Below are 18,606 nucleotides of genomic sequence, written 5' to 3'. Positions count from 1 at the left end.
AGAGCAATCTGCAATCAGCAAGTAATATAGGAACAGTGTTGCCAGTGGTAGATAGTCAAAAGTAACACGACACTGACCAAAAAGTAACATTTTGTCGAAAAAAGTAACATTACCTTTTTTTATTGTGGAAACTGGCGAAATACGTTATTATGGCAATTTATTTATAAAAAAAAGACGGGTTGCACTCCGGGAGTGCCGGCAGAAGTGAAAACGCGCGTAGTAGAGAGGGGATAGCTGTCTACTCTCCATGAGCGTTTTCACATTATCCGATCCGATATCGGATATCGGACGCCGATAGCCGATATCCGATATCGGAGGGAAGTAAAATGTATGAAATATCTACCTGTCTTTCACATTGTCCGGTCCTCTATTGGATATCGGAGCCGACACCGATATGGCAGCGGCTATCGGACGATAATGTTCAGTGCTGCCAACTCAATTTTCGAAAAGGCAGTATACCAACAGCAAAAAAGCACTAGTTTGTGTATTTTCAGTCTTATAGGGTTTATTGCTCTTAAAAATCGGCGGCGGGCGCTTTCTTTAAAAAAATTTTTTGCTTGAACCTAAAACCCTTTCTATATTATTTTAGGATGTCTTCAGTGTATTATGAAAAAGAAAAGAAAATGTGAACAAAGATTGTATCACTTAATAAATTTATCATAGGTACTACATGAACTTTTATAAATCTATATATAGAGAAAAAATGACTAAATGACTAGGTACGTCTTGCTAAAAATACATTTAATAGATTTTGAAAGGTATTTACTAATCTGTATTACTAAAACTATTAACTAATACTAGGTTGTAGTAGGTATTGATATAAATTTATTTAATTTATAATGTGTTAACGTAATATAATATATTATATACTATACAAATGACCGTTAACAAAACTATTTTGTAAATAGCACATCTAAATAATATGCAATAATTAATGATATCAAATCTTTTTTACATTTTACTTTTCTTTTTTTGAAGTTGTTTTTAGTTATTTTTAATTAACTGGCAATTTAGTTTAGTTTTCTCTAAAAAATTCTGGCAACACTCATGATGATATCGGAACGATTCTACCGGACAATGTGAAAGGGCAAATTGTATCCGATATCGGATATCGGCTATCGGCGTCCGATATCCGATATCGGATCGGATAATGTGAAAACGCTCTAAACGCTTTTTCGATCAGGTCACGTGTCCTGACGCGAGTTTAAGATTTTATACCCATTGCAGAAAAAGTGCTTAACGCCGCTAAAGAAGTTTTCACTTCAATAAAACTTAAATACCTAAAGTATAATTTATACTGTGAATATATACTATCTATAGAGTGCGAACAACGAAGTGGGAACAGTAGGCACAGGTGGGAACAACACGACGTTCCCGCCGCGAGCGCTCGTAGTCTAAGTAGGTTAAGTGCTATCGAAGTGCGTTTCTCTAGGGATTTTTTTTTCATTTTTACGAATAAACATGGTGAAATGTGCAGTTCGATCTTGTAAGAACGATACTAGAAAAAACACAAAATTGAAATTCAGTATCACATTTCATCGGTAAATCGATTGTTGTATTTATTTTTATGAAAATAAATCTAGCATCGCGGGGGTGAAGGGGAAGTGGGAGGCGGACACGCGCAGGCTCGCTCGCGTACCTCAATGCCGACGTGGCGGCTCATAGTAATGTGGCTTGACCAACGCTGTACTCGATAGTTTACAAGAAGAACTATATTTTTACATATTATTTATTTAACTTATACAATATACATAGTATAAAACAAAGTCGCTTTCTCTGTCCCTATGTCCCTATGTACCACCCGCGGCTTCGCCCGCTTTGTCTAAAACCTAATAAATTATATACTAAAACCTTCCTCTTGAATCACTCTATCTATTAAAAAAAAACCGCATCAAAGTCCGTTGCGTAGTTTTAAAGATTTAAGCATACAAAGGGACATAGGGACAGAGAAAGCGACTTTGTTTTATACTACGAAGTGATAGCTCATCTGCCTACGATGCGCACTAAGCAATTTGTGCAATACACGCGCTCTATACTATTGTAATATATACTCTAAGCTTAAATACTTTCCTTGACCATTTTATTAAACGTAAAAATTCGTAAAAGCCATGCAACAACAGATTAGTATCGGTTGGCGACTAACTTCACTTCAGTTTCGTATTCTGTGTGTATTGGTTAGAAAGGGATGGCGATACTAAATTGCGAACGAAGTTCATACTAATATGTTTTTGCACGGCTTGTAATAGGCAACTGTTCATCGAATAATCGACTGTCAATGCTGAAAAAAAAAACAGACAACAGAAAATCTAAAAAGTAACGCAAAAGTAACATTTTGTGTCGTGTAACATCTTAGATGTAACATGGAAGTAACATTTGAGGGTCAAAAGTAACGTAAAATGTTACAAAAGTAACGTTCTGGCAACGCTGAGAAAACACTTCTCAGCACTGAATTGGGTTTATAAGTGAAAAAAACGTTGATCAACAGCTAAGAGGGGCTCTCAAATTTAAGAGGCGTTTATAAGTAAGGCTGTAGATGTTTATGGTAATATTAGCAACATGAATCCTGCCTGATATGCCGCGTTTACATCTTCGTTCAGGAAACACGGCCTTACGCTTTCAAATCCAAACTACAGCTGAAATATTTAATGCATTTTGGAATAAGTAGGCAATGAAAATTCTTGCCTGTCCTAGATAGGTAATATTCAGAAAATTATGATAATATGGCCCTATCCCACAGGACATACTTAGCATATTAATAGCGTCATTTTATTAATAACTTAATAACTTATTGTTGTAGTTTTATCAATTAGATCGATATTCGTTGTCGTGCTGCTTTTATCTACCCGTAGCTAGATAAGATTTTTAGTAATTTACTGATTTTATAAGCCGCCTAATGGGTTAACAATGTGGTTGTATTTAATGAATAATAATAAACAATTTGTTGTATGTTTTGGCTTGGCTCAGATATTCCAAATCCACACATTTCAGCCAAATTCCATATTATACTTGCATAAAAGATCATTATACAAAATTTTTAAACAAACTTTGATCTTAATATCTACCTATGATAGCTTAGGTGTTACGTTCAACAATAAAAACGTAGTATGTATATATCTGTCAACTGTGATAAGACTCATGTTTTTTTATAATAATATTTAAATAGGTATAAAAAGTAAAAACGTTTCAGCTATTATTTAAATTAACATTTCGTAATCTGTCAAAATAACAGATAATTCAAACTGGCCGGTCGGTTCGAAGTTCAAATATTGGTTTTTCTCATCGTCCGTTTATGAAAATAGAAATTATTTGGCCAGTGTACTAAAATCGGGCGCGCGTACCGTGCGCGTTCCAGTGTTTCGGCGAACATCGATAAAAGAACGCGTTAGACATTACATAATAAAAAAAAGTTCTCTATGATTTTAGGTTATAATAATTTAACTGTGATAAGTGTATCATTGTATGTTTAGTCGTTATTTAATATTTTGACAATTGGTAAGTTATTTTTTTTAATGCTATTCTTTTACGGATTTCGGTTGTGTTTACGATTAAATCCATATGATTTTGTATTTTTTTGTCTTACATCAATTTATCAAAAAAGAAAAGTAATTTTAAAATTTTAAGTATATAATTAACAGTTATTCAGTAATAAAATTTTTAACTTCGTTAATTATTTACAACTACCCGCTTCTATATTGTCAACGGTAACGGTCATTAACGTTTTTTTTTTTTTTCAATCTTTATTTAACGAGCTTAATCACAAAATGAATATGTCGCTCAGGTACACACATACTTATAACTAATTTACACACTAATACATAAATTCAGTAATTTAATAATTATATCTAGCTACAAATTTAAGGAGACAGATCCGAGGCGAAACCTATATTATATAGTCTGATAATACGTTTTATTTCTTCCGAATGGGGGTTAGACAAAATAATGTTAATATCAGCAAACGTTTTCAATATGTTGTTACACTCGGATAATCGGTAGGCTGCATTACGGGAACATTCCATCAATACATGCGTTAGGTCCTCTGGAACACCGCATTGCACACAATTCGGTGACAAGACCTTCTTCATCAGGAACGCAAACTTATTTGATGGGACATGCCCGGTACGCAGCCTCATAATCAAAACTATGTCCTTTCTACAAAACCTGTGATGCTCAAACCATGGAATCCTCAGCGGCTGTGGCTGGACGGTTTTATACCATATGCCTTTTTCTTTTGAACGCGCATCAAAATATTCTTTCCATAGATTATAGCAGTAGTTTTTAATTAAACAAATGCAATTCGAGTAATAGGGTAACATATTATAATCTACTCCATCTGAAATAGCCTGTTTAGCCAACATATCTACTCGCTCGTTATGTTCAAGTCCACAGTGTGATGGAATCCACTGTAATTTTATAGTTTTGCAATTACCAGTTAAATTTAAAATATGACTTAAAATGGTGTAAGCTATAGGGGTACCTGGTAGGCCCGAAGTACAGCGGATTAAATGCTGCAACGCGCTTTTGGAGTCACTAAATATCACAATATTATTTTGGACTAACGAAGTTGCGTAGGACAGAGCCTCACAAATTGATATTAGTTCTGCTTCCATTATACAACAGTAATTGTTATTAATTTTTAGTTTTAAATTTATATCGCATTGGATGTCGTAGAATGCAGAACCGACCCCCTCCCCATCCTTGGAGCCGTCAGTGAATATTTTATAATAATTAAAATATTGATTATTAATTAAATCCATACATGCTAGGTTTAAATCTAATGAGCTATAATTTCGTTTGGCACTAATTATACTAGGAATATTAACATAAACTATATTATCTAAATTTATATTAGTGACCCAGGTATCCATTGAAAACATCTCCAATTGCCGAGTATTATGAATATTAATGTTAGATAATTTTTCAAACAGAATCACAAGTAATGGCTTTTTTTTATTGCGCCAATAATTGTTATCTTTTAATGTATATAATTCTTCTAATACATGAATAGTTACATTATTTGATCGAGCTTTGGCTTTTAGTAAAAATTTACCACCTAAATACGCCCTCCGTACGTGCAATGGAGAGAGGCTAAGTTCACTCTCCATGGCATGTATTGGAGTAGTTCTTATAAAACCACCGATTACCCTCATTGCTTGATTTTGTATCTTATCTAATTTACTTGTATGCTTCTGGTAGCTAATATCATATAAAAAACATCCATAGTCTAGCCTACTCCTTATTATAGCAATGTACAATCTTCTAAGCTGTCTGGGATGAACTCCCCATGATGCCCCAGCCAGAATTTTGATAATATTTAAGTATCTAGATATTTTATTGACCAAGTTTTGAATATGTATATTCCACTTTAAAGACTGATCTAACCACATTCCCAAGTATTTAACAGCACTAACTACTTCGATTGTAGTATTATTTATATTAAGAGACATTTGTTGTCTATTGACACCTCTTTTGAAAATACAAAGCTTAGTTTTAGTTGGAGAAATATCTAAACCTAACTCACCAAGTATATTGTTTATTTTGTTTAAAGCTATTTGCAATTCCCTAGATACATACTCAACATTTTTTCCCGAAATATACAAAACATAGTCATCAGCATACTGAGAAATCATAACATTAGAAATCTGTTTGCTAACCTGGAGAGTTGCAATATTAAATAGTAGAGGGGACAATGGGTCTCCCTGAGCCAAGCCTCGTCCTGTACTTCGGGATAATGTAGTATTGTCGATCTTTATATTAATATTTCTCTCCTTCAAAAAAGTCCATAAATATTTACAAAGTTTTGAGCCAGCACCGAGCTGATCTAAAATTAAAAGAAGTGCTTTAATGTCAACGTTGTTATAAGCATTTTCAATGTCAATAAAACATCCACCTGTTAGTAAATTTTTGGAAAATCCTAGCTGAATTCTACTCACTAGATTAGTGAGATTGTCAAGACAAGATTTAGTTTTTCGAAAGCCCGTAGTCTCCTCATGAAATAGATTTTTACCTTCTACTAACCATTCTAACCTATTCCTCAACATAGAATGTAAAATCTTACTAAAGCAGGACATAAGAGAAATTGGTCTTAGCGCTGAAACTGAAGAGGGATCGCGACCGACTTTAGGAATGGGAATAACATAAATTTCTCGCCACTGATAAGGAACGAAACTGAGTGTGAAAAATAAATTATATAACTCCAGTAAGATTATTAATGCATTTTCTGGTAGGTGTTTAATCATTGAATATGATATCTGATCGTCTCCGGGTGCAGTATCTTTATTTTTAATGCATCTTTTAAGTTCATTAAGTGAAAAGGATGATTCTATCTTTATATTCTTCGAGGAAAAAATTGGATTCTTTGAACATACAAAATCTGGTGACAAACTATGCAGAAGATCATTGGCTAAGCCTTCGTCTACATGAGACTTGGACACTTTATGGCCTTTCAACCACCTCATCTTACGCCATAGCTCATTTACAGAAGTAGTTTCGTCAAGTGAGGAACAGAACTTGGAAAATGCTTCATTTCTGGCTTGTCTAATTAATCTTTGGGCAATACTAATGCGTTCTTTTAATTTATTCAAATTAGCAGGGATTGGATTTTTTCTAAATAAAGTAAGAGCCAGACGTCTTTCTGCAACTACCTTTGAGAGATTAGGACTCCAATAAGGCTTAGGAATAAAACGTTTTGTGGGATCATGACGAATTTTATAAAAAGGAATATGAGCATCAGCGGCTCCATCAATAATGCTAAGAAATAGGTCATAACTTTTTTGCGGTTCATCTTCAATTATACGGAAATTTGAAATGTTATGTTCAATAAATTTACGGTATTCTATCCAGTCTGCTTTTTTATAATTTCTTTTTTTAATATAACTCGGCGATGTATTCGTGTATGAAATATTAATTTTGATTATCAAGTGATCGCTACCTAGTGATTCATTCGTTACATTCCAATCTAAATGCATTATTATATCTGACGATACAATTGAAATATCCGGTGAAGATTCCTGTAAGCTTCCGTTAACATATTTTATTCGCGTAGGTCGTCCATCATTAAGCGACACAAAATTACTTTCCATCAAAGAGTCAAAAATATTGTTACCCCTCGGATCTGTCTTACATGACCAACTTACATGGTGACCATTAAAATCACCTAGTATAATAGTTTTTTGACAACAAATAGAAAACAGTTCATCCCAATCATGTTGAGAAGTTCGTATTGACGGTGAGCAATAAACGGAGATTATGTACTCAATATATTTACAATTGAAAATTTTGATACCTACTACTTCAATGTTTGAGTTAGACAGTTGTACTGGCAGTAATTGGGCTTTGATAGAATTGTGAGTTATGATGGCTACACCTCCATACGAATCTTCTCGATCATGACGGAATATATTAAAACCACTTATCTTAAACATAATCTCGTTATTCAGCCACGTTTCACACACAGCTGCAATGTGAATTTTTTCCGTACTTAATAACAGGTCAAGTTCTGTACGCTTAGCTCTTATACTTTGTGCATTCCATTGAATAATATTTATTTTGTTTATACCCATAATGAGCTAAACATATTTTTAAAAGGCAAACTACGTATATACTGTCCTACTACAGATGTCAACCACTCAATACATATTGTCACTCCTTGGATAATTTTGTTTTTCAAATCTACTTCCGAGTTAGTTACTAACGCATATAATTTTGTCAGTAATTGTCTATAATTTAACGTAGATCTAATTCTCTCTCTTCTCTCTTTTTTTTCATTTCTGGATTGCTCTTCGTTTTCCGATTCACCGTCTTCATCATTATTTATTGCTTCTGAGTCTGAAGAAACATCCCAATTAAATACTTCATCCTGACTTAGTTTCTTTCTCTTACTCTTCTCTTTTTTACGAGTCTGTTCCACGGGTTGAGGTACGTTCCGTTGATGCTGATTGACACTGGATCGTTTGGGAGTGCGTGCCACGCTTGCGTAAGTAGTCGAGTTAGTATCCTGAGATTGTGTGGCCTCAGATATGGACGCAGCTATCTGATTGGGTAATGCCGATATTGGGGGCATCAATTGTTCATCACTTAGTGGAGCAGGTTCAGGAGGAACATATACTTGCAACGCCTTTCTGTAAGAACAGTTGAACTCGGCCATTATAGCCCTAAGTCGTTTCTCCTTCAAGAACACCCCGCACGATCTGTCCATAGATATATGGTTCCTCGTACAGTTGACACACCTAAATGCAGTAGTTTCACAGTTCCCATGGTTCTTACCGCACTTGGGACACACTGTTTTCTTATTAGGACAGGCACGTAGAACATGCCCAAATCGCCAGCACTTAGAACATTGAGTAACTGGAAATACGTATGGATCCACATTTATTTTCATCCCATAGATGTATACATATGCTGGTAATGATGAACCCTTAAATCCCAAGCGGACCGATTCACTCTCTTCCCATCCATTACCAGTATTATTTCTTCGTTTCAATCGTTTGACTGAAATAATATCACTGCTGCTCGAGATAATGTCTAATATATCTTTCTCGCTCAAATCTGCTTCCACATTCTTAATTACACCATAAGATACTACAACCTCGAGCGGCTTTTGAAACCTCCAGCCAAGCTCCTGCAGAGACTTACAATTGATTAATTCTTCCGCACTTTCAGACTTTTCAAACTGAATAAATATTTTATAGGGGTTAATATACTTAATGCGGCTCACACTACTGATGTTGTTCTCTTCTAGCAATTTAGCAAATGTAAACTGTTTAGGCAGCTTTTCGGTACTATTTATATACAGATCAACTTTTTGGGCTAACCTCTTTCCATTTCTACCTACTGTAACCCACATCTCCTCTTCATCAACTTCCCGAGCTCTTTTATTTGGCCGTGACCTAGCCTCTTCCACTTCATTTAAATTGTCCATATCGTTTTGCTGAATCATATTTTCTAATAAACAATTCTCGGAATTCTCAACATTTTGTTGAATTAAAATGTTAGTATGGTCAATATTCTCGACAATTATGTCTTCCTCCATAGTAAATAAGGTGCATTATCGAATGCATCCATTTGATAACGCACGAACCGTTCGAGCGGAACGAAACTTCTTATTCGTAATTAAACAGTAAATACACTCGACAAACACGTTTGTTGCGAACCGTGGCTCTCAGCGAACTGAACGTTTTTTTAACAAGATTCTTACAGGTGAATTTTCTTTGAATTTTTTTTTAAAAAAATAAGAAGTATCGATATCAGTAAAAGGCAATAATTTTACGTATTTTAAATAGTTAAGCATGTTTAGGAAAGTCTAATGCAACACAAATAATTTATTAGCGTTAATAGGTATGTGCACGTCTTGTGTACGAATTTATTTTACACCTTTCATAATATATAGGTGTTTTACACAAAAAAAAAAAAAAATCATCTTATATTTTTAAGAGATTTGACGCGGGTAACCGTCTAAAAACCCTGGACTATTTGATAAAACGATAATTTCTTTAATAAAAACTGGAGCCTCGAAGATTCCAATATTTAGCTGGATCTAATATGTAAACAATCTATAAATATACATGCACTGAAAAAAAAATACAAATGCATTAACGGTTAACCCATTACTCGATTATTTTGTCAAATGCTTGACGAATTCCAATGATATTTGGCATAGACACGGCGTATCGTTTGTAATGAAACATTATTAAAATACCGACGTTTCAAAATAACAAACCAATTTCTATTAGAAAGAGATTCTGCTAAAATGCCTGAGAGTTTTAAAGTGCAAGTGTTTTTTATTATCTGCTCGTTATTTTGAATTTCGGTTCATCATACAACAGCGTGAATCGACTATGTTATTTTTTATTTGAATGCTAGTGTCTTCCGGTTGGTCAAAAATACATTTCAATAGTTTTGATTTTTGTTAAACTAAATGAATCTTCTTTGGGAAGATTCAAAGATACCTAATAAATCACCGCCTTTTTCCATGACCTGGTATTGTCATGACGCGACCTTGAAATTTTACCCTCAACGCGCCTAAAGAAGTTTCAATGCAAAATAATTATCTTGCGCTGTTTTATAACGCTCTTAACGCTAACGTTAAGAAACTTTTTAGAATAAGCACTATTAGTTCTAATGTCTATCTTTATCCCAGTATAACATGAAGTATTTATAAATCTTATATAATGTCAATGAACTTGAATTATAGGCGTAGTTATAGAGAGTATGTAGAATGGAGACGCACCAGATTAAATACAAAAGAATGTTGGTTTCGCTTCATTCGCTTCAGCAACACGACTGAAACTTATGAACATAACATTTACTAAAGTATTAATAAATAAATATCCTGTGCTTAATTCCTCAGGAGTTTAGGTTATAGTTCTGTTTATATTACCTAGAAAGCCTAATAAGTATTGAAAGTTCAAAGACAACTAGAAAGTAAAAACGACCATAACTTTATGGATTGAAATTCCTCGTATTTTACATTGAAAGCTATTTTTAAACTCCATGATTTACTAGATACTTTTATAAAATTAGTAAATACCTACTTATCTCCGTACTTTAAAATAAATATAATCTCCTAATATGAGTGATAAACAATAAATTATCAAAAAGTTTGACCTCAAGCCCGTAACAGAAGTAAGTTTTAAACATCTTGTTTTTGGAAACTGATAAGCTTTGTTATTCTTTGAGATGGTAATTATTGATATGTATAATCTTTATAAATAAAAATTATTCGTTCTTTGTGTTGCTAAGCGTTTAGCTTGAGAACGGCTGAACCGATTTTGATACATCTATTACTATTAGCCATAACACTTTCTACAAGAACATACATTCATAAAATTCAATAAGAGCAGAAAAGATACTAACAGGAAAAGCTGACTGAAAATAGGCATAATATTATTTGGGCTGCTAAAAGTGCTAAAACCATATTATTTTTATATTTACTTAGTATTCAATTCTGGTATTAAAAATTATAAGGATTACGAGATGAAGTGTTTTCACGAAAAGTTTAATTCGTAGACGTTATTTTAGCATGAATTTGTTAAATACGGTAGTAATAAATAGCGGTCCGCCCCGGCTTCGCCCGTGGTACCTACATAATAAATTTCGCAATAAAAGGTAGCCCATGTTCTTTCTCAGGGTCTAAAGATTGTCTGTGCCAAATTTCATCAAAATCGGTTGAGAGGTTTAAGCGAGAAAGACAGACAGACAGAGTTACTTTCGCATTTATAATATATAAATATATATATAATATATAAATATTTATAATATATATACCTAGGGATTATTGAAGAGAAACTTCTTCATCGGGGTTTGAAAAAAAATAGATTTTTTCGTTACGCGTGACATTTTTCCGATACGCGCCATCTTTTTCTTATCCCTACCACAAGCCTACCACGCGTGATTTGACGTATTTCTGTAAAGTTGCATATAGTAAATTATTTTTTGAAAAATAAGGTTATCTAGACACGCGGCAGCGTGTCAAGCCGAGTTCAAGCGAAGAGAACTGGCGAGCAGCAGCCGTGTGTATATTTACACGAACCATTTCGAGCCACTTTTCACCCCCTTATAACTCGAAAACTATTTAAGTTATATAAACCAAATTTGGTACATATCAAGAGGACCTCAAGATAAACAAGAACCTTAAATTTCATAAATACAGATTAAACAGTTGCGTAGATATTAATATCCAAAAATCGCAATTTTTAAGACTGACTGACTTATAGACATATACAAAACCTAACCCACTTCCAGATAACCTAGAAAGTTCAAATTTTGTAATCAACTAGGTAATAGTGAGTGTACAAAGGAAAAAATCAGAAAATACTGAATTTATCTGTATTTAATTTTTTTTTTAATGACATAAATTTTGTTTGTATGGAAAAATGGAAAAGTTAAAAAAAAAAGAAAATAGTATATTCACCTTACTAGTCTTAAAAAATAGATCAAAACTAATCAGTGGCCGAAAAAAATTTTGAAATCCATCAATAAATGACTGAGATATAGATTATTGAAGTTTACATATTTTAGGACGAAACATCTGTAGATTCGAAGCGCCTCTGACATCACACTCACTCGCGCTAGTATCGCTAGGGCGGATTACTTCGATTGCATGATTTCTTTATTCAAAACTGTTATTAAACGTAAAATAAAAGAAAATTGTAATAAAAATATTGCCTTTATTGCTCATACAGTTAAAAATAATATATAATTTTACATATTCACATTTATTTATTCTTTATTTATGAGTGTTTAGTTTAGTTTTAATTTCAGTGTAAATAAATAAATAAATAAATAAAATCTTTATTTTGCTTTAAGCATGGTACCTTTTCAATGGTGATACAATTATATTAATAAAGCACAAACATGTTTAGCCAATACAAGCATGCAAAAATAATTACCATAAATGGTGTAATGGAAGAAGGCTTCGTCGAAGATCGAAATGATTTAATTTGCGTAATATTAATATGAGTGAAACATCTTTAGGCGCGTTTAGAGTAAAATTTCAAGATCACGTCATGGCAATACCGTAACGTCATGGAGTAAGGCGACGATTCTTCTACAATCTACAACGATCTTTGCATCTTGGTAATAGTGTGTGTACAAATTCACGCTGGATGTTTAGAAAATCATGTAATCTTTTAAACAGAAAACGAGTTTAAAAAATTGCAGATAATGACGGGGCAATGTGCGCTGACATTCATAACATATAAGAAAATCTATACATATAATAAAATCGTAGGAAAGTCAAAACTGTACATTGAATATTTTTTTAAAAGAATACCTGGGCCGTGATCTATAATCGATATAGAAGCCAAAAACATAGTTTTTAGAATTTTTGTCTGTTTGTCTGTTTGTCTGTTTGTCTGTTTGTCTGTTTGTCTGTATGTTTGTCCGAGCTAATCTCGAAAAGTACTGCATAGATTTACTTCAAATTTTGCATGAATATTACTAACAGGACGGGTGAGGCTATAGGCTACATATTATTAAGCTATCACCTACGGGGGAGGAGCTGTGAACCTTTATTTTTCTTACGTATTCCGTGTATTACGACAGCGTACAATCTAAAGACTCATGTTTAAATGTTGGTTTCGAGTAAGCCATGCTATTATCTAGCTTTACAAAATAAAAACTATGTCATTTACGTAATTTGGGCAGAGAAACAGTTTAATGAATTTAGTAGTATAAAGACAAATTAGAAACAGCGCCATCTATTAAATGTTATAAAAATCAAATCAATTTACACGTTAACTATTAACGTTAACTATTGGAAATTAATAATCAAATGACGCATATATAAATGTTGTTTGACAATATCTAGATTGACACTATAAAAAATTATGCCATTTAAGTAACTTGGGAAGAGAAACATAGCTTAAAGAATGTAAGTTGTATAATGTTAATTTTGTAACAGCGCCATCTATGAGATTTCGTAAAAATCAAATCAATTTACATGTTTATAACACTACTGAACACAATGTTAAAAATTAATAATTTAAATATAATTATGTTATTTATTTATTTAACTCTTTAACCCATATCTGCCGTTCCCTATAAGATATATTTCGTGTAAATAATAAACTACATTTTTTTTAAAGTGAGGGTAGATGTTTATTATTTTAAGTAAAAATAGACACCATATTATCTACAGTTAATCTAATGATTGTGTTCCAAAGAGTATAATAATATATTGTTGTGTTCATTAGTTACAATTTTAAAAATCTCCGTGTTTTATAAATTTACTAGCTTAACGCCCGCGGCTTCGTCCGCTTTGTCTAAAACCTAATAAATTATGTACTAAAACCTTCCTCTTGAATTAGTCTATCTATTAAAAGAACCGCATCAAAATCTGTTGCGAAGTTTTAAAGATTTAAGCATACAAAGGGACATAGGGACACAGAAAGCGACTTTTTTATACTATGTAGTGATATTTATAAAGCAATTGAATGCAAATAAAACAAAAAATATCAAATGCAATCTTCGTGTTTTGTGAATTTTCACCATCATGCGTTCCCACAAAAGGTAAGTTGTTGTTGTTTGTTGGTAAGTTGTTAAATGAAATGAAATGAATGATTCTTTTATTATTTTGAGGTGCATTGGGAACAGAAGTTTTTGATAAAATTTTATTTGTAAGTAGCTTTTTTTATAGATTTACAGTTAACTTTTGATTTTTTTATTTACAGATTCAATGCTAATAAAATTATATCGCCTTTGGAAGACGATTTCTGCTGATATTTTTACTACACCACTTGAAAATTGATGATTTGATGATAAAGACAGTAGCAGCGAGGATTAAGTGGAAATTAGTAATCATCCGCTTCGTCAATTTTTGACTGAAGTTAATGTCCAACGTCCAATGGTTCAATCATTGGAAGTATCTCGGGAAATTTTGGAGGATATTTTTCAGGAAGGAGAGGAGGGGCAGCCAACCACATATCAAACTACTACGTTTTAGTACCGAAAAAAATGTTATTGCCAAATGAAACGTAAATTTTGCACTCACAACTTTACAAGTAATGTTTTAAGTTATCAGATAACCGCAAAGTCAAAATTTTATTTTTATTTTGACTTTGCGGTTATCTGATTATAATATTTATCGTTATGGCTATCGACGTACCGACCGTACTGGGATCAGAGTAGGTACATGATATACAGTTCATCATCCAGGATTGCTTAGAGCATTTTCACACTGAAAAAGATGTTTTCTTTGAATCATAGTTGCTTCATTTATTTATTTTTAATCATTTTACATAATATGTTTTATATTTTATAAATATATCATTTTCATTATTTAAGTAGATAAAATAAATTATGTAACGGTTTTATAAGAAAACACATTATATTTTTTAGGCGACGGTGATTTCTTCCAGGCAAAAGATATTCATCAGCTCAATAAAATTGAACAGTATGTTGTTAGTTATTCTTTAGATTCACAATTGTAATGAGCATTTCCGCATGCAAGTTGTATCGTGGTTTTGGATATATCATAGTTTTTACATATTAAAGTTTCAACAAAACCCTCAAATTTTTTAGTAGAGTTGAGCAAGATAATTTGAAAAATGTGCCGTGTTAAGTATTATAGAAAAGGTTAGTACGTTGGTAATTATTATTTCTTCTTCATTTACATGTTGTTAGTAAAAATAAACTTTAACTTACAGTCAAAGTAGTCAAAGTATATTTTAACTAATACTACTTAATATCTATTATACTTATGTTCAGTATTTATCTGTATTATTATTGCTTGACAATTAATATATTTTCATGTCGTATACCAAATTATAAACATAAGTTTAATGTGTAATTAGCTGGATTTATTTTTACACACTCACTGACTTATATTTTATGTTAAATGATAAAAGAGTGTTAATATGTAGTGTAAATCATAATACATTTTTTCACAATTAAAAACTTTACTTACTCAATATGAAGACCGTTTGACAAATGATAGGGTGCATCATAATAAGATGAACATGAGCATAAGCAATGACTAGAGTAGGGACGCGAATATTACAATTATATGAGACAAGAACGATTAATAAGTTTGTTTAATGAAAGATTAAGAATTGAAACTATTCGGTCTCTGGAAACGTACGAATAGCGAGAGGCCCGTCTTACTGCAGACAGATTTCGTCATAGTCTTAATGTCTTGAGGTAAACAATCTACGAATTCGGTGGTGTGGTCTGACAAATATAAAAGTGGGTTTGCTTATAACCTCACAATTGATTACAGATCATCTTCTGTATAGGCGATATTAACGTAGTATGTTCTTTTTGTAATGCTTTAAAGTGTAGTAAGGCGAGTCGGCTTTCGTTTGAAGATACACCGGAACCTTTGAAATCACTACTTTTAGAGGAACATACTGTGCAATTAGCGTTTAGTATTCTGTATTATGTATTCTGTGGTGCAATGTAAACTGTTATTAGACAATATTCGCTCTTATAGTAGTGCGTTTCAAATGATCCTTTGGTGCTCAATAATTATCAGAAGATCCGTTCATGCTTACTTTTAAGATACAAGGTCAAGTTTACCATTTGATAGGATCCCTTTTGCCTGAAGGCCAACCTAAATTTGTTTAAATATATTTTGTATTCGACTACAACGAATAGTGGAATACAAGAAATCAATATTTCTCAAATTTAAAACTGAACTCATTTCACAATTTTAGAACAGGTTAATTCGTATGTATGCAGTTTTAAATCGACATTAGAAGCTTTTCCTCAAGATGGTGATATCGGCACTCAGGAACTCCCTGGACGTGTTATAACGCCCAGGCCACAGTATTACAATTTTTCCTACAGTAGGGCGACGAATGTATTTTCGCATAGCAACGGAGGGGAACTCGCGGGGGGTCAAGTGACGCGGGCCACGTACCACAAACATGCTTAGTTTGTGGTATCGAGCGCGAAAGATAGTCATCGTGTTTTTAGTAAAGTTACTATGTAAACTAACGTAATTTAATACTTAGGTACATATTCTATAATGGTGTGCTCAAACTGTTAATCTACATTTAATTTAGATTATTATTTGATACTAAGTAATGTAGAATTTAAACCACATTCATGTTTTCTTCAGATTATAAGATTTTCTTATCAGAGTGTTCAATTTTAATGTAGTTAAATTTTATAAGAGACAATAGGTAATTAAGAAAATTTTAAAATAAAGTGTCACGTATTTTTTTTAAACGACGAATGACGAAAAACGACCTAATCGCGGACGAAGTCGCGGGCAACAGCTAGTATAGAAAATAAAACTAAACAAACCATACAGAGAAACCGCAAGAAAAAAAAATAAAAAAATCGTATATAAAAAGTATTATATTTATAAAGTAAATCAAATTTGCAGAGTAATTTTCTGTACAAAAAGTAATGATATCCCACCAAAAACATAAATGTAAAAATTGGAGCCGAGTTCAATCGTTGACTTAATTTGCCAAAAAAAGAAATGAGATCTAAATGTGTGCCAAGTTCTGCAGATAGTCCAGAAATTTATTTACAAAGATGTATTAAGTTCTTAGGTTGACTGAAAACTCAATTGTTTTATTTTCCCTTAGAGAACAATGTTTATTCCAAAATATAACTTTTTTAATTTGAATAATATAATTATTTTCACAAAGCATATAACTAATGACCTATTGAACTCCATAATTTGATGAGGCTAGTTTTACATACTGTTTATATTTTGTGAGGTTCTAAAAACTAGCCTCATCAAATTATGGGGTTCAATAGGTCATTAGTTGTTTGCTTTGTGAAAATAATTATATTATTCAAATTAAAAAAGTTATATTTTGGAATAAACATTGTTCTCTAAGGGAAAATAAAACAATTGAGTTTTCAGTCAACCTAAGAACTTAATACATCTTTGTAAATAAATTTCTGGACTATCTGCAGAACTTGGCACACATTTAGATCTCATTTCTTTTTTTGGCAAATTAAGTCAACGATTGAACTCGGCTCCAATTTTTACATTTATGTTTTTGGTGGGATAAAGAAGTTTCACTTCTTACGTGTGTACAGTGTCCACTAGTACACGCACACATTTTTTGTATTTGCTTGTAGTGTAGGTACTAGGTATTTATAGCTGTCTGTACTCTATTATCGTACATATAATATATTTTCACATATAAGTACGATATATCGCACTAACACTTTAATTAAACTATCTAGGTATATTTATTATACTTATCTATAAGATAATTTTTAAACGTTTTCTTTGGAATAAGAATAATTTGAATACAAATAAAACAGATAATAAAAAGAAGTACTTAAATAAAAATGTAGACATAGTATTTTCTCTTTGATTTTAAAAACCATTAGAAAACTTTATTATTAAGACATTTTAACGGATTTTAAACGAGTTTTATTTATTATGTAGGCTAGTCTATATGCTATATAGTTTATATATCATCATGCTAAGATAAGCGGAATATAATAGAATCGGATAGAATAAAGGAGTTATGCGAGTAAAACCGCGGGCACAGTTAATTGTAAATACACTTAATTTTAACCACTTTAAATCATCTGAAAAATCTAACAAACAAAGACGTACACATTAATCTTACGGTGTAGTGCCAAAGTGTAAAAATAAATATGAATACACCGTGACGTTTGTTTATGTAACATCGCTAAATATTTTTTGCTATGGCCCAGGCAGGCGCCAACATTTCTAAATCTATAATAGTATTGTACATAACATAATCCCTACTAATATTATAAATGCGAAATTAACTCTGTCTGTCTGTCTGTCTGTTACGCTTTCCCGCTTAAACCTCTCAACCGATTTTGATGAAATTTGGCACAGACAATATTTAGACCTGAAAAAGAACATAGGCTACCTTTTATTGCGAAATATGTACCACGGGCAAAGCCGGGGTGGACCGCTACTATATAATATAACTAGCTTTCCACCCGCAGCTTCGCCCGCGCCGTCAAAGAAAAACCCGTATAGTTCCCGTTCCCGTGGGATTTCCGGGATAAAACCTATCCTATGTCCTTTCTCGGGTATCAAAATATCTCTATACCAAATTTCATGCAAATTGGTTCAGTAGTTAAGGCGTGATTGAGTAACAGACAGTCGGACAGAGTTACTTTCGCATTTATAATATGTATTAGTATGGATATAAT

General features: G+C 32.5%; 2 protein-coding genes across 2 annotated transcripts in view; one reads left to right on the top strand and one right to left on the bottom strand.

Moving 5' to 3' along the window:
- The first annotated feature begins 3,314 nt into the window (after window positions 1-3,314).
- Window positions 3,315-18,606, top strand: part of LOC123702670 (facilitated trehalose transporter Tret1-like) — a 41,654-nt gene continuing 26,362 nt past the window's right edge. The window contains exon 1 of the mRNA XM_045650433.1: window positions 3,315-3,492. The gene's annotated coding sequence lies outside the window, so the exon portion shown is untranslated. The remainder of the gene's footprint in view (window positions 3,493-18,606) is intronic.
- LOC123702613 lies at window positions 7,550-9,028 on the bottom strand. Its single transcript, XM_045650372.1, has one exon. The coding sequence runs from the start codon at window positions 9,026-9,028 to the stop codon at window positions 7,550-7,552; it is 1,479 nt and encodes a 492-aa protein (XP_045506328.1).

Source organism: Colias croceus, chromosome 24 (genome assembly GCF_905220415.1).
Source record: "Colias croceus chromosome 24, ilColCroc2.1".
Taxonomy (NCBI): domain Eukaryota; kingdom Metazoa; phylum Arthropoda; class Insecta; order Lepidoptera; family Pieridae; genus Colias; species Colias croceus.
This window is presented reverse-complemented; position numbering and strand designations above follow the sequence as displayed.